Source organism: Babylonia areolata, chromosome 35 (genome assembly GCF_041734735.1).
Source record: "Babylonia areolata isolate BAREFJ2019XMU chromosome 35, ASM4173473v1, whole genome shotgun sequence".
Classification (NCBI taxonomy): domain Eukaryota; kingdom Metazoa; phylum Mollusca; class Gastropoda; order Neogastropoda; family Buccinidae; genus Babylonia; species Babylonia areolata.
In genome coordinates this window covers 10,212,775-10,236,847 of record NC_134910.1, presented here as the reverse complement: position 1 = coordinate 10,236,847, position 24,073 = coordinate 10,212,775, and the positions used below count along the sequence as shown (strand labels likewise).

At 40.9% G+C, this 24,073-nt stretch overlaps 1 protein-coding gene across 8 annotated transcripts in view; it reads left to right on the top strand.

Annotated features, from left to right (window-relative positions):
• The window catches only part of LOC143277873 (MYCBP-associated protein-like), an 86,255-nt gene that overhangs the window by 38,876 nt on the left and 23,306 nt on the right, over positions 1–24,073 (top strand). For all 8 annotated transcript variants that reach the window (XM_076582816.1, XM_076582818.1, XM_076582814.1 and 5 more), the window contains 16 exons: positions 575–726; positions 1,679–1,785; positions 2,905–2,963; positions 4,719–4,825; positions 7,064–7,241; positions 9,375–9,494; positions 10,256–10,319; positions 11,898–11,980; positions 12,322–12,443; positions 13,621–13,763; positions 14,301–14,415; positions 15,920–16,027; positions 16,197–16,269; positions 18,141–18,328; positions 19,305–19,451; positions 23,112–23,225. In XM_076582816.1, the coding sequence (XP_076438931.1) occupies positions 575–726; positions 1,679–1,785; positions 2,905–2,963; positions 4,719–4,825; positions 7,064–7,241; positions 9,375–9,494; positions 10,256–10,319; positions 11,898–11,980; positions 12,322–12,443; positions 13,621–13,763; positions 14,301–14,415; positions 15,920–16,027; positions 16,197–16,269; positions 18,141–18,328; positions 19,305–19,451; positions 23,112–23,225 (1,880 nt within the window). The remainder of the gene's footprint in view (positions 1–574; positions 727–1,678; positions 1,786–2,904; positions 2,964–4,718; positions 4,826–7,063; positions 7,242–9,374; positions 9,495–10,255; positions 10,320–11,897; positions 11,981–12,321; positions 12,444–13,620; positions 13,764–14,300; positions 14,416–15,919; positions 16,028–16,196; positions 16,270–18,140; positions 18,329–19,304; positions 19,452–23,111; positions 23,226–24,073) is intronic.

Here is a 24,073-nt window from a genome sequence, read left to right as displayed (position 1 = left end):
TTTGTGCCTGCCTATGTGTGCATATGTGTTAGGGTAGCTGTTAGATACACATGTATGTTAAAATGTATGTATGCAGTGTGTGTGCGTGTGTGTGTAGTCACATTTTGGTGTGTGTATGTAACATAGATATAATGTTTTATGTTAACAAAAGCGTTTTTGTAAAGCACCTAGAGCCTAGAGCAGATTTCTGGATAGTGTGCTATATAAGTATCCATTATTATTATTGCTCTTGCAGCCAAGTTTTTGCATGGAGACGAATGACACTAAATGTTTTGGATTTAATCTGTGTTTAGCTGGGAACTAGCACTAAGATCACATAAAATGATAAATCTTCTGAAACACTGAAGTGTACAGACCAGTGATTTGATAAACACAACAGTAATTTTCTTCTTTATACGTCTGTGACCAGATCAGCAATAGCACAAACGTCACAATGATTTCTGCTGTTTATATATACAGATAGCTTTAAAACAAACATTGCCATAATTATCTGCTACATGTCTTAACGTTTGTGTACAGATCAGTATTAAGACAAACATTGCAGTAATTTCTGCCTGCTCATATTTGTGTACAGATCGGCTGAAAGGCAAACGTCGGGATGGCACCCCGGACAAGTCGACCACGCCTTCCCAGGAGGCACAGGATGAAAATCGACCCCCTTCCCGACACATCATCTGGGACGAGGAGATTGAAGGGCTCCAGATTAAGGCTGAAGATCTGGAGAAGGTGTGTGTGTGTGTGTGTGTATGTGTGTGTGTGTGTATGTGTGTGAGTAAAATTCAGATTCAGTGTCTGTGAGGTGCATGTTTGTGTACATGCATGTGTGTGTGTGTGTGTGAGAGAGAGAGAGAGAGAGAATAGCATTTCCAAATTCCTTCCCAAAACATATGTTTAAATGGGTTAATTTGGGACAAGAGAACTCTAAGTGAAAATTCAGCTGTACATGTTTTAAGCTAAAAACAACAACAAAAAAACAGCCTACCAACTCAAAGAGGCGCACATGACCACACACACACACACACACACATGTATGTATGCATGGAAGGATGCACACATGCACGCACACAGTCACATGTACACATCAAAAAAAAAAAATCTCCAGACATCATCAAAAGCTTATAAGCCATAAATTTAAGCTGATTCTGTCATGTAATTGTCATGCCATGCTTGTAGATTTCATAGTCATAGTGACGTCACTGATGTCATCATCATAGGAAGGGAAATTACTCTGGAAGGCTGAATATTCTCACATTTGATTGAAAGTGGTATAAATCTCCAGACCATTTTCTCTAGTTTCTGGACAGTTGTGGATATTGATTTGTAACTGGAAACACTACTTTCTACTGTTGTTGTTGTTGTTTTTTCTGGCAGTCAAAGGGTTAATCCATTTCTCACATAGCCCCAACCTCTTAACGCAAACCCCCCCAAAATAATGATAAAGTGGGTGTGGGGGGGGTGGGGGGGGGTAAATCATTGAAATAAATCTTTTTCCCAGCAGATGCATGTTCCGGAACCTCTGTGCAAAGAGAGACCACATTCTTAACACACACACAGAGATACACACACACACACACACACACACACACACACACAAAAAAAAAAAAAAAAAAAAAAAAGAGGAGAGAAAGAAAGGAGGGTGTGGGGGATAATTCATTGAACTGAATCTCTTTTCCAACAGATACATGTTCCTGAGCCTCCATCGGAAGAGAGACCACCCGCCATGTCCACAGTGACCGTACGCAAGATGAAGCCAGCCTCCGAACTCAACAAGCCGAAACTGAAAAGGTTATTTGTTTGACCCATGTCCATGTCGTTGATTCATTCTTGCGTCAGTGGGATTATTGCATGAGCATGGTTTGAGAATTTTGTTATTTTTGGAAGGATAGAGTCTGCTTTGTGTGAGAAGAAAATAAAATGTTAATTACACATACTTAACTGTGACCCACTAGTGCAGACTCTGGCAGGGATCTGATTCCTGTCCTGTGCAAACTACTACCCGCCTACGTGGAGAAAACAAAAGTAGCTACAGCCGATAACCTCCCGGAAGTAGGTTACCTCCCCTGTGTATCCCTGACTAGCGTCCTCTTTTTCCGGCAGCCATCTTGACTCCTGTTCCTGTGCTCTTCATACGGCTAAGTTGGGGTTTTTTTTGTATTCTCTGTCTGTCTGTCGATTCTCTGGCGTTCTTGTTTTTTGTCAAATTATGTCTTCAACCAGGTCACATAATTATATGGCTCGATTGGGCGATCGGGCTAAAATTAAGACGCGATCACAATCAATTCGCAGACACTCTGGGCCCTCTACTTCTAAAATATTGGTGCAGTCTGTGAATATTAGTCTCCTAAAGCATCAGTGTTTGGTGTGTGTGTGTGTGCACACGCGTGTGTTTTCGTGATCAAGATTTTGTACAGACTGCAAAATCTGTGTTCAGTCTTTAAAAAAATTACAAATGAATGGGCAATAAGAGAGTTGTTTTGTTACACTTTTAATTTACATTCGTGTCTGATGTGGGTGTGTACGTGTGCTATTTCCATGGACATACGCATACATGTTACATCAGGTTCATTGTGGTTCTTTGAACCCATTGGAAAAGATACTTACTTTGATAGCATATGTCATTGTTATCACTTGTATCATTGCTGTTCTTGCTGCTGTATTGAACAATTTCCATTATTTCTCAACAAAATTGGGTTTTTCTTCGTTTCTTTTTCTTGTCTTTTTGAGTTTGTTTTTTTTGGTAAGATTATCAGCAATGTATTTGATCCAAGAATGTGTCAGCAGCTGTCCGTTTATGTAAAAAACTATAAAGTAGTTGTATGATATTTTATATTAATGATCAGAGAAGTTTGTTGTTTCCTTGTATCATTCAGCAGATTGTTGATGACTGAAATTGGTTTGTTTCAGTGTGCTGGTGGCGAAGCCAGCATCTCCTGACGCTGAACTCAAACCTGTTGACAATTCAGGTGTGTTCCAGGATGTCCCTCTTCTGTCTGTCTGTCTGTCTGTCTATTGTCTGACTTTTGTCTGTCTGTCTTCTGTCTGTCTGTCTGTCTGTCTGTCTATTGTCTGACTTTTGTCTGTCTGTCTGTCTGAGTTTTGTCTGTTTGTCTTCTGTGTGTCCTTCTGTCTGTCTTCTGTCTGTCTGTCTTACTTTTGTCTGTTTGTCTGTCTGTCTTACTTTTGTCTGTTTGTCTGTCTGTCTTACTTTTGTCTGTTTGTCTGTCTGTCTTACTTTTGTCTGTTTGTCTGTCTGTCTTACTTTTGTCTGTTTGTCTGTCTGACTGACTTTTGTCTGTTTGTCTTCTGTGTGTCCTACTTCTGTCTGTCTGTCTTCTGTCTGTTTGTCCGTCTGTCTGTCTTCTGTCTGTCTGTCTATCTTCTGTCTGTCTGTCTTCTGTCTGTCTGTCTTCTGTGTGTACTTCTGTCTGTCTGTCTTCTGTCTGTCTGTCTTCTGTGTGTCCTTCTGTCTGTCTGTCTTCTGTCTGTCTGTCTTCTGTGTGTCTGTCTTCTGTCTGTCTGTCTTCTGTCTGTCTGTCTTCTGTCTGTCTGTCTTCTGTCTGTCTGTCTTCTGTCTGTCTGTCTTCTGTGTGTCTGTCTTCTTTGTGTCCTTCTGTCTGTCTGTCTTCTGTCTGTCTGTCTTCTTTGTGTCCTTCTGTCTGTCTGTCTTCTGTCTGTCTGTCTTCTTTGTGTCCTTCTGTCTGTCTGTCTTCTGTCTGTCTGTCTTCTGTGTGTCTGTCTTCTGTCTGTCTGTCTTCTGTCTGTCTGTCTTCTGTGTGTCTGTCTTCTGTCTGTCTGTCTTCTGTCTGTCTGTCTTCTGTCTGTCTGTCTTCTTTGTGTCCTTCTGTCTGTCTGTCTTCTGTGTGTCTGTCTTCTGTGTGTCTGTCTTCTGTGTGTCTGTCTTCTGTGTGTCCTTCTGTCTGTCTATCTTCTGTCTGTCTGTCTTACTCTTGTCTGTTTGTCTGTCTGTCTTACTCTTGTCTGTTTGTCTGTCTGTCTTACTCTTGTCTGTTTGTCTGTCTGTCTATCTTCTGTGTGTACTTCTGTCTGTCTGTCTATCTTCTGTTTGTCTGTCTGCCTTCTGTCTGTCTGTTGTCTGACTTTGTCTGTATGTCTTCTGTGTGCCCTTCTGTTTGTCTGTCTGTCTTCTGTTCTTCTGTCTATCTTCTGTGTGTCTTTCTGTCTGTCTTTCTGTCTATCTTCTGTCTGTCTGTCTTACTCTTGTCTGTTTGTCTGTCTGTCTATCTTCTGTGTGTACTTCTGTCTGTCTGTCTATCTTCTGTTTGTCTGTCTGCCTTCTGTCTGTCTGTTGTCTGACTTCGTATGTCTTCTGTGTGCCCTTCTGTCTGTATGTCTTCTGTGTGCCCTTCTGTTTGTCTGTCTGTCTTCTGTTCTTCTATCTTCTGTGTGTCTTTCTGTCTGTCTGTCTTCCTTTTGTCTGTTTGTCTGTCTGTCTTATGTGTGTTCTGTCTGTCTGTCTGTCTGTCTTCTGCGTGTCTTTCTGTCTGTCTGTTGTCTGACTTTTGTCTGTCTGTCTTCTGTCCATCTATCTGTCTTCTGTTTCTCTGTCTGTCTTCTGCTGTCTGTCTTTTGTCGTTTTGTCTCCTGTCCACCTGTCAGTTCTGTCCGTCCATCATGCGTCTATCTGCTGATAATATTTGTTTATTATTACGTGTATCAGAACGCTGAAACGTTTCTTTTCCCTGGCTGTGTTTCTTCAGGCTACGCAGGCCCTCGTTACGATGCTGCGGGGCGTGTCATTCACTACAGCATTCTGGGATCGTTTGAGGATTACCGTCGTGAAGCCATCAGCAGAGGGGACCTGCTGGTAAGGGGTTTGTTGGATCAGAATTGGTTTTGAAAAAAGACGGCTCAGTCTTCTTCTTCTTCTTCTTCTTCTGCGTTCGTGGGCTGCAACTCCCACGTTCACTCGCATGTACACGAGTGGGCTTTTATGTGCCTGACCGTTTTTACCCCGCCATGTAGGCAGTCATACTCTGCTTTCGGGAGTGTGCATGCTGGGTATGTTCTTGCTTCCATAACCCACCGAACGCTGACATGGATTACAGGATCTTTAACGTGCGTATTTGATCTTCTGCATGCGTTTACACACGAAGGGGGTTCAGGCACTAGCAGGTCTGCACATATGTTGACCTGGGAGATCGGAAAAATCTCCACCCTTTACCCACCAGGCGCCGTCACCGTGATTCGAACCCAGGTCCCTCAGATTGAAAGTCCAACGCTTTAACCACTGGGCTATTGCGCCCGTCGACGTCCCAGTCATATGCAGAACCTGTTCCAGCAATTCTCACCGTGGAAAAAAGAGTGCGAGGAAGACCAAGGGAGACATGGTGCATTACCTTTTGGACAAAAACGAGAAGGGATTTGTCACATTTTTGTAATGGCCACATTCTAAATGTTGTTTCAGTGATGACGGGCGCAATAGCCAAGTGGTTAAAGCGTTGGACTGTCAATCTGAGGGTCCCGGGTTCGAATCACGGTGACGGCGCCTGGTGGGTAAAGGGTGGAGATTTTTCCGATCTCCCAGGTCAGCATATGTGCAGACCTGCTAGTGCCTGAACCCCCTTCGTGTGTATACGCAAGCAGAAGATCAAATACACACGTTAAAGATCCTGTAATCCATGTCAGCGTTCGGTGGGTTATGGAAACAAGAACATACCCAGCATGCACACCCCCGAAAACGGAGTATGGCTGCCTACATGGCAGGGTAAAAACGGTCATACACGTAAAAGCCCACTCGTGTGCATACGAGTGAACGCAGAAGAAGTTTCAGTGATGAAAGAAGTAATAGAATGTAAAAATGGCAGTAAGAGGTAGGCTAAAAGAATCTTGGTAAAAGTCGACTTACATGGGATAAAAGAGGCGACGTATCGAGCACCAGGCTTTTCTTCAGGCAAATGAAAGGAGTAAGTGACAGACAGAAAGATGCAGACAGAGAGGGAGAGAGTAAAAATGGCATTGCTGTGAAAGTGGAAATGCGTTATTTATCTCCATTTCCATACGTAGAGCAGTTTACAGACCAGAAACTGTGTCAACCTTCTGTGAAGTAAAAGTAAAAGATATCATAGACAACATGGCAGCTTTTGCATATGTTTAGAAACTGTGAACTTGTTTACTGGGTTTTTTTTTTATCTTTTATTTAAGCGTATAACATAGATAATCCTGACCACTAGATTTTTTGGATGGGAGAATTTATTTTGATGTCATACTTGCTGTTCAGTTGTGCACCCTTAGAGATCTCTGTTGATAAAAGCCTTGGGTTCCACAGTGCATGAAGAGGATTGAAGTCGAATAAGGTCTGATTTGAGGATTGAAGTAGAATTTGGTCTGATTTGAGGATTAAAGTTGAATAAGGTCTGATTTGAGGATTGAAGTAGAATAAGGTCTGATTTGAGGATTGAAGTTGAATAAGGTCTGATTTGAGGATTAAAGTTGGATAAGGTCTGATTTGAGGATTAAAGTAGAATAAGGTCTGATTTGGCAGACTCAGAAAACATCACTGTTTTTTTCTCCCAAGAACTGGTTTTGATGGGCATTCATTACAAACAAATAATAATGCATTATAAGACCTGGTCCTGTGAAAACTCATAGTTATTTGTGTCAATGTTTTTCAGCAAATTGTGAACGAGTAATGACGGGTGCAATAGCCGAGTGGTTAAAGCATTGGACTTTCAATCTGAGGTGCCCGGGTTTGAATCTCGGTAACGGCGCCTGGTGGGTAAAGGGTGAAGATTTTTCCGATCTCCCAGGTCAACATATATGCAGACCTGCTTGTGCCTGAACCCCCTTCGTGTGTATATGCAAGCAGACGATCAAATACGCACATTAAAGATCCTGTAATCCATGTCAGCGTTTGGTGGGTTATGGAAACAAGAACATACCCAGCATGCACAGAGTATGGCTGCCTACATGGCGGGGTAAAAACAGTCATACACGTAAAAGCTCACTCGTGTACATACGAGTGAACGTGGGAGTTGCAGCCCACGAACACAGAAAAAGAAGAAGAAGTAAATAAGTAATGATATGTGATTTTTGCCTCTTTCAGGACATCCCGACCCCTCGAATTGACAGCAGTTATTCAGGAGACTCGCTGACTGTGAAGTACGAGAAGAAAAGAAAACGATCAACGGAGGAAGGAGAGAAGAAATCAGATGAAAGCAACGCCCTGCGAAACTGGCAGCAGAAAATGATTGAGAGAAAGAGACAGCAGGGATATATCTCCAGTATGGGTCTTCTTTCTTAATTTTTTCGTGTGTGTGTCTCTGTGTGTGTGTATGTGTGAGTGATGTGATTAGCATATATTTGTGAGTGAGTAGGCATGTGTGAACACACATAATACAAGAGTTCAAATTCACAAAAATGAATTATGCATTCGCACACATACACACACACACCATTATCTGTGCTTGCACACATTAACATCAAAATACTGTTGTTTCATCGAGCTTTGATTGATGATTAATTATTGTTGATAATTATCCCATTGTTGTTTGCCATCAAGTCTGCTGGAGAAAGTACCACAATACCCAGCAAAAAAATTATGTTAACCACTAGTGCAAGACAGTAAGAGTGTAATTGTCACATTGATCATTAATTGATAACCGTTAATGTATGGTTGATGGTTATCAGTATATTGTTGTGGATTGTCCTCAGAACTGAAGGTTATCAGTGTACTGTTGTGGTTTGTCCTCAGAGCTGAAGGTTATCAGTATATTGTTGTGGTTTGTCCTCAGAGCTGAAGATTATCAGTATATTGTTGTGGTTTGTCCTCAGAACTGAAGGTTATCAGTGTACTGTTGTGGATTGTCCTCAGAGCTGAAGGTTATCAGTATATTGTTGTGGATTGTCCTCAGAACTGAAGGTTATCAGTATATTGTTGTGGTGTGTCCTCAGAACTGAAGGTTATCAGTATATTGTTGTGTGTCCTCAGAACTGAAGGTTATTAGTATATTGTTGTGGTTCATCCTCAGAACTGAAGGTCATCAGTATATTGTTGTGTGTCCTCAGAACTGAAGGTTATCAGTATATTGTTGTGGCGTGTCCTCAGAACTGAAGGTTATCAGTATATTGTTGTGGTGTGTCCTCAGAACTGAAGGTTATCAGTATATTGTTGTGGTGTGTCCTCAGAACTGAAGGTTATCAGTATATTGTTGTGTGTCCTCAGAACTGAAGGTTATCAGTATATTGTTGTGGTTCATCCTCAGAACTGAAGGTCATCAGTATATTGTTGTGTGTCCTCAGAACTGAAGGTTATCAGTATATTGTTGTGGCGTGTCCTCAGAACTGAAGGTTATCAGTATATTGTTGTGGTGTGTCCTCAGAACTGAAGGTTATCAGTATATTGTTGTGTGTCCTCAGAACTGAAGGTTATCAGTATATTGTTGTGTGTCCTCAGAACTGAAGGTTATCAGTATATTGTTGTGGTTCATCCTCAGAACTGAAGGTCATCAGTATATTGTTGTGTGTCCTCAGAACTGAAGGTTATCAGTATATTGTTGTGGCGTGTCCTCAGAACTGAAGGTTATCAGTATATTGTTGTGGTGTGTCCTCAGAACTGAAGGTTATCAGTATATTGTTGTGTGTCCTCAGAACTGAAGGTTATCAGTATATTGTTGTGTGTCCTCAGAACTGAAGGTTATCAGCATATTGTTGTGGTTCATCCTCAGAACTGAAGGTCATCAGTATATTGTTGTGTGTCCTCAGAACTGAAGGTTATCAGTATATTGTTGTGGTGTGTCCTCAGAACTGAAGGTTATCAGTATATTGTGTGTCCTCAGAACTGAAGGTTATCAGTATATTGTTGTGTGTCCTCAGAACTGAAGGTTATCAGTATATTGTTGTGTGTCCTCAGAACTGAAGGTTATCAGTATATTGTTGTGTGTCCTCAGAACTGAAGGTCATCAGTATATTGTTGTGTGTCCTCAGAACTGAAGGTTATCAGTATATTGTTGTGGTGTGTCCTCAGAACTGAAGGTTATCAGTATATTGTTGTGTGTCCTCAGAACTGAAGGTTATCAGTATATTGTTGTGTGTCCTCAGAACTGAAGGTTATCAGTATATCGTTGTGGTTCATCCTCAGAACTGAAGGTCATCAGTGTACTGTTGTGGTTTGTCCTCAGAACTGAAGGTTATCAGTATATTGTTGTGGTTTGTCCTCAGAACTGAAGGTTATCAGTATATTGTTGTGGTGTGTCCTCAGAACTGAAGGTTATCAGTATATTGTTGTGGTGTGTCCTCAGAACTGAAGGTTATCAGTATATTGTTGTGGTGTGTCCTCAGAACTGAAGGTTATCAGTATATTGTTGTGTGTCCTCAGAACTGAAGGTTATCAGTATATCGTTGTGGTGTGTCCTCAGAACTGCTGCAGAAGGCCCCTGAAGACCTTGCCATGAACCAGGCAGACGGTTACCGTAAGACACAGGAAGACCGTTATCTCATCGACCGCACCATCCCCTTCGTGGACTACGGAAAAGGATGTGAGTATGTCAGAGCTGATTCCTTTTTGCAAGGCTAGAATACACAGTCATTTTTGAAGTAGCAGGAAGTTCCCGGAAGACCTTCGTGTCAATCTGGTGTTAGGACTAGAGCAAAGAGTATGTGTAATGAATCACAGAGAAATCTGTTGTGACAAAAAAGAGTAATGCAATACAATACAATACAATGATGTAGTTCTTGCCTTTATGTCACACTTCAAACAGCTGTGATGAGTTTTGTGAGAAAAATCTTACCATACTATTTTGCTGCCTGTTATGATCATGTGAATGCCTGCATTGCAAGTGTATTTGTTTTCCTATCAGAGTGGATTTTTCTACATAATTTTGCAAGGGACAGCCCTTCTGTTGTCAAGGGTTATTTTACGTGTGTTAAATGCATGCTACACTCAGGACCTTGGTTTTTCATCTCATCTGAATGACTGGTGCCCAGATCATCACCACGTGAGGTCTAATGGAGGGGGAGAAAATGGTGCTGGGTGTGTGGTTCGATCCTGCACAGTCAGATTATCTCGCTTCCTAGGTGGACGTGTTACCACCAGGCCACCACTCCACACACAGAAATGCAAATACAAATACTTCCAGGCGTCATTTATCCCCCGAAACTGAATACGGCTGCCTAAAGTGGTGGGATGAATACAGTCCTGAGAACTGCTGCATACATCAAAAAGTTCGCACGCAGAAATGGAGTGAACATGAATTGCACTCCACAGTGTGTGTGATATTTTTTTCCTGTTGTCGTGCAGACCGGGTGGGCAGTGAGTTCTGGAAGCAGCAGGAACAGTTTGGGGATGAGCTGACCGGCATCCAGTGAGTCTGTGTGTGTTGTTGTCTGCTGTGTGTGTGTGTGTATGTTGCCGTCTGCCGTGTGTGTGCGTGTGAGTCTGTGTGTGTTGCTGTCTACTGTGTGTGTGTGTGTGTGTGTGTGTGTGTGTGTGTGTGTGTGCGTGCTTGCCCAGGTATCTGTGAGAGAATGGATGTGTGTGTGTGTGTGTGTGTGTGTGTGTGTGTGTGTGTGTGTGCTTGCTCAGGTATCTGTGAGAGAATGGATGTGTGTGTGTGTGTGTGTGTGTGTGTGTGTGTGCGCTTGCCCAGGTATCTGTGAGAGAATGGATGTGTGTGTGTATGTGTGTGTGTGTGTGTGTGTGTGCTTGCCCAGGTATCTGTGAGAGAATGGATGTGTGTGTGTGTGTGTGTGTGTGCGTGTGTGTGTGTGTGTGTGTTTTACTTCATTTCTAATACACACATTTGCTCATGTGTATCAGTCGGAAAATTTATGCACATGTAACTATATACTTGTTCTGTCCATATAAATTATTTTCTAAAGCATGCAACAAGAATCATTCTGATGGCAGTGCAAATCAACTTTCTTTTTTTTTCATATCTCCATCGGCATTTATTTCAATGTGTGTATTTTTAAAATGATGATAATCTCCTGGGTTTTGGGTTGGGTTTTTTTTTCAAATGGTTAACATCAGTTAAACTGTTCTTCAGGTATCAGAATCAGATTAATTTTATTCTGTCAGCAAATGACAGACTGCAAAACCTGTCAGCAGGTTGAAGACATGATGGGGTTCATTGTTGTTGTTTTTGAATGTTGAATACAAAAAAACCAAAAAAACAAATCAACTAAGCGAGTCTTCTTTTCAAGAGTTACAAATGGAAGTATGAGAAGTGAAAAGAAACTCTTGATTTGTGAAGCTGTACATGTTCCCTTTCGAAGAGCAGAGCATTGTAATAATAATAATGGTATTTATATAGCACTGAATCTTGTGCATGGACAAGTCAAAGCGCTTTCGCACCAGTCATTCACACGCATGCATAACTCTAAAACTGGAGAAACTGAAGACAAGGAAGAGGCAGGGAAGGGAGGCTATTTTGGGAAGAGGTGGGTTTTAAGGCCAGACTTGAAAGAGCTGAGTGTGGAGACTTGACGAAGTGAAAGAGGAAGTTCATTCCAGTTGCAAGGTCCAGAGACAGAGAAAGAACGGTGGCCAACAGTCGAGAGTTTGAATCTGGGTATGCGTAAGCAGAGTGGATCCGAAGCTGATCGCAGTGAGCGAGATGGAGTGTAGAGGTGAAGGCAGCCACAGAGATAGGAAGGGGCTGATTTGTGAATATATTTATAACATTGTGACTGTCAACGAAATGGTTAATATAGTGAGATATAGATACGTTCAGTTATGGTGTTTTTTTTTAATGTTTTTTTAATATTATTCAAGTATAGTATTTCACCAGATATAGGTGCATTCAGTTGTGTTTTATCATTGTTTGAGTATTGTATTTTACCTGAGTGTCCATGCTAGATATGTGCCCAGAAAGGCAAGGGTTCTGGTTTGAGTCATTGATGATCACACAAACCTTTCTTGCTGACTTTCTGTTTTCCAGTATGACTTTGAGTCAGACGGAGTGTGGCTACCCACCACCAGTGGAACATGTAGGAATCCCTGAGCGTGTGCGTGACGAGAAAGGTGTGTTGGGAAAATGTATAGTTTTTTGTTTTGTTTTTTTTTCATATGTTTGAAACAATTGGTTTTAATCGTTTGTTTTTCAAAGGGTTTTATTTTTTCATTGTTTATGTCTTGCTTGTAATTATTGTTACTAACATTATTGTTATTATTGACATAATCATGATAATGACTATTATCTATATCATTATTGTTAATATCATCATCATCATTATCACCACCATTATTGTTATTATCATTATTAGTAGTATTATTGCCATTGTTATTATTATTATTATTGTTCTTCTTGTTGCTGTTGCTGTATTGATATTGCACGATCTTGTAACGTATGTGAACGTACACAGGCATCCAGTGGGAGCCTGATTACCGCACGCCTTCCCATCATCCTTGGCATCGGACATCCTATCTGTACCAGCGTCGCAAACAGCTTCAGCCAATCATCGATGAACTGAGTCCGCATAAGCCTGTGAGTGACACACCTGATTTTGCATCATTGATCAACACACGTCTGTATAGGCTTTTACAAGTGTCTGGCCATTTTTAACCTCACTAGATTAGGCAGCCATATTCTGCTTTGAGCTTGCATGTGTTCATGTTTCCACAACCTGTCAGTCCCTTAGATGAATTTGTGGGTTGTTAAAGTGAGTATTTTATCTGCATGTGCATACACAGGAAAGGGGGTTAAGACATCAGCAGATCTGCACAAATGTTGTATTTGTATTTGTATTTCTTTTCATCACAGCAGATTTCTCTGTGTGAAATTCAGGCTTCTCTCCCTCGGGAGAGCGTGTCGCTACACTACAGCGCCACCCATTTTTTTGTATTTTTTCCTGCATGCAGTTTTATATGTTTTTCCTAACGAAGTGCATTTTTCTACAGAATTTTGCCAGGAACAACTGTTGCCTTGGGTTCTTTTACGTGCGCTAAGTGCATGCTGCACACGGGACCTCGGTTTATTGTCTCATCCGAATGACTGGTGTCCAGACCACCACTCAAGGTCTAGTGGAGGGGGAGAAAATATCGGCGGCTGAGACGTGATTGGAACCAGCGTGCTCAGATTCTCTCGCTTCCTAGGCGGACGCGTTACCTCTTGGTCAACACTCCACTTTGTTGACCTTGGAGACAGAAAAGTTAACGTGTGTATTTTATCTGCATGTACATACACAGGAAAGGGGGTTAAGACATCAGCAGGTCTGCCCAAATGTTGACCTGGAAGACAAGGAAAATTCTTCCTTTTAAACCTGCCTCGTTGCTTCCGGGATTCGAAACAAGGACCTCGCAGTCCCACAGCGATAGATACCCAGTGCTCTGACCACGTGGTTATCATGCCCATAAGTGCCAGATTCAAATGTCAGTGAACTTGGTCGAAATGCATGCATTCCAGAAAATGCGAACCATACATTATTTACACTTCAAAATCCATCACCTTTTGAATAATCACTCAGGTAGTTACTGATTCAGATCATCTGGTCAAAGATAGATGTGCAAATAATCACACAGATAGTTCTTTAATTCAGATTAACTGGTCATGGATACATGTACAAACAGGCAAAAGCTGAAGACAAAAAAGGGACATAAAGAAAGGATGGAAGGAAAGAAAGAAAAGAAATGTTTTCAGAAAGTGTTTCCTTCACTCTACCCAGGACTTTGCCGGGCTGCAAATCATCGGTACCAATGATCCACATCGCAGTCAAGTGGCGGAGGACATGGAATCAGAAGATGGGCTGACAATTGACGGTCAAGAGTCGTTTGAGCAGGCAGAAGAACGCAAAGCAGAAGCTGAAGAGTGAGTTGTGGTGGAAGTACTGTTTTGTATTGTGGTGGAGGTTTGTGTGTGGTTGTGTGTGTGTGTGTGTGGTGTATGTGTGTATTAGAGAGAGACTGAGTTTGTAGCAATTGATGTAGTGTGTGATGGCTGTATGTACGGGGTATTTTAAGAAAAGCAACCATAATATTTTATTCGTCATTCTCATCAATATTACTGTTATCCTTATTGGTGTAATTGTCGTCTTCATCACTGTCGTCTCTCATCATCATTGATGAAGTCATCATCATCATCATCCATGATGTAATTCACCCTTCATGATACCACTCAATGCCTTGAGTTTCTTGAGTCTTTGGGAAGTTTTCCATGAAGCAGCCATGAAATTTTTACCATGGTGACCTGGAAATCTGTTGCTCAGGATATAATTTCCCGGCATTGAAGATTGAAAGAATTATCCTTGTGTGTGTCAGAAATGATGAAGCTTGTCCATTCCAACTGTGGTACACCTCTGCAAATGTGGGTGTTGTTGGGTCACCTGTGTTGAATGTGCTCCAACAGAGACCCGTTCCACAACTACCCGGATGTCCACGCTCCACCCGTCTTCGGTCCGTCTCTGCAGTTTGCCGGTCACACTGCGCGCTGGACAGGGTCCAGTTGCAGCCACACTGGACAGGTCAGTGGGTAACAGTGCGTGTGTACTGTGGTAACGGTGCATGTGTACTGTAGTAACAGTGTGTGTGTACTAGAGGAGTGTGTGGACTGTCTTAGCAGTGCATGTGTACTGTTGTAGCAGTGCATGTGTACTGTAGTAACAGTGTATGCGTGTACTGTTTTAGCAGTGCATGTATACTGTTGTAGACAGGTCAGTGGTAAGTGTGTGTGTAATGCAGTAGACAGGTCAGTGGGTAACAGTACATGTGTACTTTAGGAACAGTGTCTGTTTCAGTTTCTCAAGGAGGCGTCACTGCGTTTAGACAAATCCATATACAGTACACCGCATCTGCTGGGCAGATGCTTGACCTGCAGCGTAACTCACCATGCACATTCAGGCCTCGAGTGCATGCACACCTTTGTGAACTTATCAGAATGGATTTCTTGAGCAGAATTTCACCAGAGACTAATCAAAGCAGCTTTCGCACCAGTCATTCAAACGCATGCATAACTCTAAAACTGGAAAGAGAAAATAAAATAAAATAAAATAAAAAGACAAGGAAGAGGCAGGGAAGAGAGGCAGTCATATTCCTGTGTCTTATTTTATAATGGGTGTATCGTCAAATGCACTTAGAGCTTATTATTCTGATTATGTGGAGTGATGAGGGGGAAGAGGCCCCTTGATGTATTCCCTGTGATGAGCCTCTCACCGTGAAACATGTGCTCCTTGACTGTTGGGATCTGCATGACGTTAGACACAGACATTACACGGCGGTTTCTTTGAAGACCTTGTTTCGTGATGTCCCTCCGTGGGCGCTGATGGACTTCTTAAAAAAAGTGAACATTTTTAACCAGATTTGAAGGTTTTAAACTATGGAAGTTTTTTTTAAAACTTTGGAGTGGAAAGTTTGAAGTGGTGACTCGTTTTAATTGTTTGTTTTTTTATCCTTGTAGTAGTTATTAACGCAGCGATAGCCTTGAGATGGCCTTAGTGGTCGGCGAGGCTCTAAGCACCATAATTTAATTTAATTTAATTTAATGTGTAGTGATGGCCTAGAGGTAACGCGTCCACCTAGGAAGCGAGAGAATCTGAGCGCGCTGGTTCGAATCACAGGAGTTGATATTTTCTCCCCCTCCACTAGACCTTGAGTGGTGGTCTGGACGCTAGTCATTCGGATGGGACGATAAACCGATGTCCCGTGTGCAGCATGCACTTAGCGCACGTAAAAGAACCCACGGCAACGAAAGGGTTGTTCCTGGCAAAATTTTGTAGAAAAATCCACTTCCATAGGAAAAACAAATAAAACCGCACGCAGGAAAAAATACCAAAAAAACCCAACAAGAAACGGTGGCGCTGTAGTGTGGCGACGGGCTCTCCCTGGGGAGAGCAGCCCGAATTTCACACAGAGAAATCTGTTGTGATAAAAAATAATACAACTACAAATACAAATTATTATCATTAAATCGCTTAGGATTATTTGGAAAGTAACTCTGCACACACTGTGTGTGTGATTTACACCTGGCAGATGGGGGCAGAGGCGCGGGTGACCTTTGAAACGTTCGCTGAAACCAGGGTCACGTCATACCTGGAGATTGTCAATGATGGAACCACCTCCATCTTTTTCGACTGGAAGGTAGGATGTGTGTTTCTGTCTGTGTGCTGTGTCTTTCTGATGGAGATACTTTGTGTTTGTGTGTGTTTGCTTTTAACTCAGTGATGTTAGAGTAGCATTTGTACAGGATATCGCTCCATGGGAAAAAATTATGTTTTTTCTTTATTATTGTGTTTTTTCCTTGTTCCAGAAACTTCCAAAGGAGAACCCCTTCGATCTTGTTCAGCCTCCAATGCAGCGATTTTACTTCAACAACAGCAGCGGTGAGACGACTAGTGTGGCTGTATCTGTTGAGGGGGTGGGGAGGGGGGCTGAGGGGGGCAGGAGGGGTCAGTGATTGATTTTTTCTCAGGAACTGAATTGATTTTGGGTTCAAAGAGAAAGCAGAGTTATCACCATGCAACATTGTTGGGTAATGCAGTGTGTTGTGCATACGTATTGCAATGCAGTGCTATCATCATACGACACTGTAGAGTAATGCAGTGTTGTGCATATATATTGCAGTGCAATTCTATTGCTAACCAGTGCTGTAGAATAAAGCAGTGTTGTGTATTTATATTGCAATTCAGAACTATGGCAATACAAAACTGGAATAATGCAGTGTTGTGCATATGTATTGCAATGCAGAACTATTGTAAACAAAACTAGAATAATGTATTGCGCATATATATTGTAATGCAAAACTGTTGCCATACAAAAGTAATAGTGTTATAGACTTATATTGCAAAGCAGAGCTATTGTTATACAACTTTAAAGCACAACTCTATGATGATGCAATATTGCAATGCAGAGCTATCATAATATAACTCTAGAATGATACAGTGTCATGCAGTGCAGAACCATCATAGAAATTGCAATCAGTACTATCATTTATAATGTGATGCGTTATTCATTAATTAGAACGTTTTGAATCTGATCTGTGAAATGCTTTAAAACGGAAGACTTATATGTTCATTGCTCCTGTTTAATTGAGTAATGTTTAATGTTGTTTTCTTATGTGTGTGTTGGCCCTTTTTTCTTTTTTTTTCTTTTTGTCCTGCCCCATAATCTGCTCCGTTTCGGTGGCATTATTCCAAGGCTGCTCTTTCCGAGTATCCCCCATACACGGCCACACCAGTGTTCGTCTGTTACAGTCTTTGTGCCGGCAGTCCACAGGGAACCATCAATGCTAGGTGGCCAGGAGGCATGTGTTGTCATATTGTGTAGTTGTGTTTTGCTGCGCCTGATGCAATTTCTATTGTCTTGTCTTGTCTTGTTAGATTTATACTACCTGGAGACACCATTCACTGTTATCAAACTTGGCAGTACATCCATCCCTCTGTCCAGTTCAGTCAGGAACCTCGGCGCTGTCCTTGACAACACACTGTCCATGCAAACATTTATCAATCAGACATGTCAATCCTGCTACTGTCAACTGCGGCGCATCAGTTCCATCCGGAAATATCTGTCCATTGACGCAACATCTAGACTTGTCGTTTCTCTCATTCTCTCTCGCCTTGACTACTGTAACTCTATTGTCTGGTTTGCCTGCTTCATCCATTCAGTCCCTTCAGCGCATACAAAATTCTGCTGCCCGACTCATCCTCAGAAAGAAAAGATCTGAGCACATCACTCCTCTTTTGCAACATCTCCACTGGCTCCCTGTCTCACACCGAATAAAGTACAAGATCAGCACTCTATGCTACAAATGTATTCACAAATCAGCCCCTTCCTATCTCTGTGGCTGCCTTCACCTCTACACTCCATCTCGCTCACTACAATCAGCTTCGGATCCACTCCACTTATGCATACCCAGATTCAAACTCTCGACTGTTGGCCGCCGTTCCTTCTCTGTCTCTGGACCTTGCAATTGGAATGAACTTCCTCTTTCGCTTCGTCAAGTCTCCACACTCAGCTCTTTCAAGTCTGGCCTTAAAACCCACCTCTTCCCAAAATAGCCTCCCTTCCCTGCCTCTTCCTTGTCTTTAGTTTCTCCAGTTTTAGAGTTATGCGTGCGTGAGAATGACTGGTGCGAAAGCGCTTAGATTTGTCTATGCACAAGATTCAGTGCTATATAAGTACCATTATTATTATTATTATTATTATTATTTTCATTGGTAGTGATTTTGTTTGTTTGTTGGGTTTTTTTCAACAGGTGTGATACTGCCAGGAGAGACCCTTCACTTCCCCTTCGTGTTCAAGTCGGGGTGTGCCGGAGTGTTCACGGAGCAGTGGATGCTGGAGACACGCCCCGTGCTATGCGGTGGCGCCGCCCTGGTGTTGACGCTGAGAGGTGTGGCGCTGGAGGAGGACAAGTTTCAGCAGCAGCGAGTGGAACTGGAGGTGGGTGTGGTCTGAAATACCCTGTAGTGAATAGACAATACACCTGTGAGAAGGTGGATTCCATCTGAATTTCCCTGTAGTGAATAGACAAGACAGTAAACCTGTGAGAAGGTGGGTGCTGTCTGAAATACCTTGTAGTGAATAGACAAGACAGTACACCTGTGAGAAGGTGGATTCCATCTGAATTACCCTGTAGTGAATAGACAAGACAGTACACCTGTGAGAAGGTGGGTGCTGTCTGAAATACCTTGTAGTGAATCGACAAGACAGTACACCTGTGAGAAGGTGGATTCCATCTGAAATACCCTGTAGTGAATAGACAATACACCTGTGAGAAGGTGGATTCCATCTGAATTACCCTGTAGTGAATAGACCTTGTGAGAAGAAGAAGGTGGGTGTTGTCTGAATTACCCTGTAGTGAATAGACCATACAACTGTGAGAAGAAGAAGGTGGATGCTGTCTGAGTTTCAGTAGCTCAAGGAGGCATCACTGCGTTCGGACAAATCCATATACGCTACACCACATCTTCCAAGGAGATGCCTGACCAGCAGTGTAACCCAACGTGCTTAGTCAGGCCTTGAGAAAAAAAAAAAGAAAAAAAAGATGCTGTCTGAATTACCGTGTAGTGAATAGACCATACACCTGTGAGAAGAAGGTGGGTGTTATCTGAACCATTATTGTTGTTGTGTTGACAACATGTGTGACATGAGGTTATTGAATGCTGTTTATGTTGACAGTATCTGTGTGTGATGTGACTTGTTTGGCTGTTGTGTTGTTGTCATGGTGACAACCTTGAAAGTTGTGTTGTTGTCATGGTGACAACCTTGAAAGTTGTGTTGTCATGATGACAACCATGAAAGTTGTGTTGTTGTCACGGTGACAGCCTTGAAAGCTGTGTTGTTGTCATGGTGACAACCTTGAAAAGTTGTGCTGTTGTCAAGGTAACAGTAAGTTGTGTTGTTGTCATGGTGACAGCGAGACCTGGAGAACAAGCAGTCCCAGCAGGTGGTGGTCCAGCTACTGGAGGAGCTGGTGGCTGGAGTTCGAACCCCTCTGCGCTGTCCGTCCCCTGTCGATGCCTACATCACCGAAGAGGAAATGTTCCGCCGTTTCAACCCAGGTGTAAGTGCATTTTCAAGAGAGATGTTTGTGTTGATGAGTTATTTTTTTCTTTATTAAATTCACCTTCTCATTGGCACTGAACAAATGTAGGCAGATTGTTGTTATCACCAAAATTCTGTTGTATTTTTCATCCTGATTCATCAGTTAATCTCTGTTATGGTTGAGTTACCAGCAGTTGCTCTGTGTTGTTATATCACCACAATTCTCACTGTATTTATCACCTTATTTCAGCAGTTATTCTGTGTTACAGGTAAGTTCTGCTACATTGAAATTTCTGACACTTATTCCATGTTACACTTAAGTTGCCAACAGCTATTCTGTGTTATGCTTAAGTTACTGACAGATATTCTATGTTACAGTAAAGTTACCAACAGGTATTCTGTGTTACAGTTAAGTTACCGACAGGTATTCTATTAAGTTACAAACAAATATTCTCTGTTACAGTTAAGTTACCAAAAGGTGATCTGTGTTACAGTTAAGTTACTGACAGGTATTCTTTGTTACAGTTAAGTTACCAACATTTTATGTGTTACAATTAAGTTACCGCCAGGTATTTTATGTCACAGTTAAGTTACAGACAGCTATTTCTATGTTACAGTTAAGATACGGACAGGTATTCTATGCTACAGTTAACTTGTGGACACGTATTTCTATGTTGCAGTAAAGTTATGGACATGTATTATATGTTACAGCAATGTTATGGACATGTATTGTATGTTGCAGTTAAGTTATGGACATGTGTTCTGTGTTACAGTAAAGTTACAGACATGTATTCTGTGTTGCAGTTAAGTTATGGACATGTGTTCTATGTTACAGTAAAGTTATGGACATACATTCTATGTTGCAGTTAAGTTACCGACAGGTATTTTATTTTGTAGTTAAGTTATGGATGTGTGTTCTGTATTGGAGTTAAGTTATGGACATGTGTTCTATGTTGCAGTAAAGTTACGAACATGTATTATGTGTTGCAGTTAAGTTACCAACATGTATTCTATGTTGCAGTATGGACATGTGTTCTATGTTACAGTAAAGTTACCGACATGTATTCTATGTTCCAGTTAAGTTACAGACATGTATTCTGTGTTGCAGTAAAGTTACCGACATGTATTCTGTGTTGCATGCAGTAAAGTTACCGACATGTATTCCATGTTGCAGTTATGTTACCAACATGTATTCTGTGTTGCAGTAACGTTACCGACATGTATTCCATGTTGCATTTAAGTTACCGACATGTATTCTATGTTGCAGTTAAGTTGCGCACATGTATTCTGTTTTACAGTAAAGTTACCGGCATGTATTCTATGTTACAGTAAAGTTACCGACATGTATTCTATGTTGCTGTACGGACATGTGTTCTACATTACAGTAAAGATACCGACATGTATTCTATTTTACAGTAAAGTTACCAGCATGTATTCTATGTTGCTGTATGGACATGTGTTCTACATTACAGTAAAGTTACCGACATGTATTCTATGTTGCAGTAAAGTTACCGACATGTATTCTGTGTTGTAGTTAAGTTACCGACATGTATTCCATGTTGCAGTAAAGTTACCGACATGTATTCTATGTTGCAATTAAGTTATGGACATGTATTCTGTGTTGCAGTAAAGTTACCGACATGTATTCTGTGTTGCACTTAAGTTATGGACATGTATTCTATGTTGCAGTATGGACATGTGTTCTACATTACAGTAAAGTTACCAACATGTATTCTGTGCTACAGTAAAGTTACCGACATGTATTCTATGTTACAGTAAAGTTACCGACATGTATTCTGTGTTGCAGTATGGACATGTGTTCTACATTACAGTAAAGTTACCGACATGCGACATGTATTCTATGTTACAGTAAAGTTACTGACATGTATTCTGTGTTGTAGCTAAGTTACTGACATGTATTCTACGTTGTAGTAAAGTTACCGACATGTATTCTATGTTGCAGTATGGACATGTGTTCTACATTACAGTAAAGTTACCGACATGTATTCTGTGTTACAGTAAAATTACCGATATGTATTCTATTTTACAGTAAAGTTACCGGTATGTATTCTATGTTACAGTAAAGTTACCGACATGTATTCTGTGTTGTAGTTAAGTTACCGACATGTATTCTGTGTTGCAGTTGAGTTACCAACATGTATTTTAAGTTACCAACATGTATTCTATGTTGCAGTTAAGTTACCAACATGTATTTTAAGTTACTGACATGTGTTCTATGTTGCAGTAACGTTACCGACATGTATTCCATGTTGCAGTTAAGTTACCGACATGTATTCCATGTTGCAGTTAAGTTACCGACATGTATTCTATGTTGCAGTAATGTTACTGACATGTGTTCTATGTTGCAGTTAAGTTACCAACATGTATTCTATGTTGCAGTTAAGTTACCAACATGTATTTTAAGTTACCGACATGTATTCTATGTTGTAGTTAAGTTACCGACATGTATTCTATGTTGCAGTTAAGTTACCGACATGTGTTCTATGTTGCAGTTAAGTTACCAACATGTGTTCTATGTTGCAGTTAAGTTACCGACATGTGTTCTGTGTTGAAGTTAAGTTACCAACATGTATTCTATGTTGCAGTTAAGTTACCAACATGTATTTTAAGTTACTGACATGTATTCTATGTTGCAGTTAAGTTACCAACATGTATTTTAAGTTACTGATATGTATTCTATGTTGCAGTGAAGTTACCGACATGTATTCTATGTTGCAGTGAAGTTACCGACATGTATTCTATGTTGCAGTTAAGTTACCAAGATGTATTCTGTGTTACAGTAAAGTTACCGACATGTATTCTATGTTACAGTTAAGTTACCGACATGTATTCTATGTTGCAGTAAAGTTACCGACATGTATTCTATGTTGCTGTATGGACATGTGTTCTACATTACAGTAAAGTTACCGACATGTATTCTGTGCTACAGTAAAATTACCGACATGTATTCTATGTTACAGTAAAGTTACTGACATGTGTTCTATGTTACGGTAAAGTAACCGACATGTATTCTATGTTACAGTAAAGTTACCGACATGTATTCTATGTTGCAGTATGGACATGCGTTCTACATTACAGTAAAGTTACCGACATGTATTCTATGTTACAGTAAAGTTACCGACATGTATCCTGTGTTGTAGTTAAGTTGCCAACATGTATTTTAAGTTACCGACATGTATTCTATGTTGCAGTTAAGTTACCAACATGTATTTTAAGTTACTGACATGTATTCTGTGTTGCAGTTAAGTTACCGACATGTATTCTATGTTGCAGTTAAGTTACCAACATGTATTTTAAGTTACTGACATGTATTCTATGTTGCAGTGAAGTTACCGACATGTATTCCATGTTGCAGTTGAGTTACCGACATGTATTCTATGTTGCAGTTAAGTTACCAACATGTATTCTGTGTTACAGTAAAGTTACCGACATGTATTCTATATTACAGTTAAGTTACCGACATGTATTCTGTGTTGCAGTAAAGTTACCGACATGTATTCTATGTTGCTGTATGGACATGTGTTCTACATTATAGTAAAGTTACTGAATATGTATTCTGTTACAGTAAAGTTACCAACATGTATTCTGTGTTGCAGTAACGTTACCGACATGTATTCTATGTTGCAGTAATGTTACTGACATGTATTCCATGTTGCAGTTGAGTTACCAACACCAGGCTGTGTCGGAGATGAAGGAGATCCATCTACAGCTGTTCTCAGAGGAAGAGAAAGAGAGTGCTGTGTGGGACCTGTGTGTCCTTGACCTTAAAGATGTGAGTCATTTCGGGGCTGAAGGGCTCTGGAATGAATGCCTGTGTGGGGTGGGAGGGTGTATGTGCGTTGTCTTGTTTGGGGGCGGGGGGGGTCCTGTCTCAGTGTATGACTCATGTTCACTGGTGGTGGTTTTTTTTAGTATATGTATGTGCAGTTTTAGGAGTGTGTTCAAGAGGTGTGTTGTGTGTTAGTGTGTGTGTGTGTGTGTGTCTTTAACTACTCATTCTTTACATGGCTCAGTCAAGGATAGTCTCTGGCTGTCTCTATCAAGTATGTTAGATTAAGCATAATTTTAGGGAAGCGATGTCCAATTTGTGTATAATGTAATAATACGAAATAATACATACATGTGTATGATAAAGTAATCAAAAAGAGGAAAACATAAAGAGATGTATTTTTTATTACTTTAGAAATAATTCATTCATTGCAAATTATAAAGAGGAACAGAAACACACCTAATTAATAAATGATAGCAAACAATAAAAGAAGAAGAAAAAAACCCAGACATACACTGTTGAAATATGGACTGGTCTGAACATGTAATGGACGTACATATAATATGCATTTTTTATGGCAGTGTCAACCTGTGTGATAACTTAGACATTTACAATTATCGTTTGTTATGGTTTTTGTCTTATTTTTGTTTTGTTTTAAGCTGTTACGTATGATGTATCATTTGGTACTACTTATCAGATGATCATGGAACTGGATGAAGACATATGATGTCATTGTTGGTACTATTATCAGATGATCATGGATCAGGACGTCTGATGTCACTGTTGGTTCTGGTGATCAGATTATCATGGATGAAGACATTTGATGTCAATGTTGGTTCTGTTGATCAGAT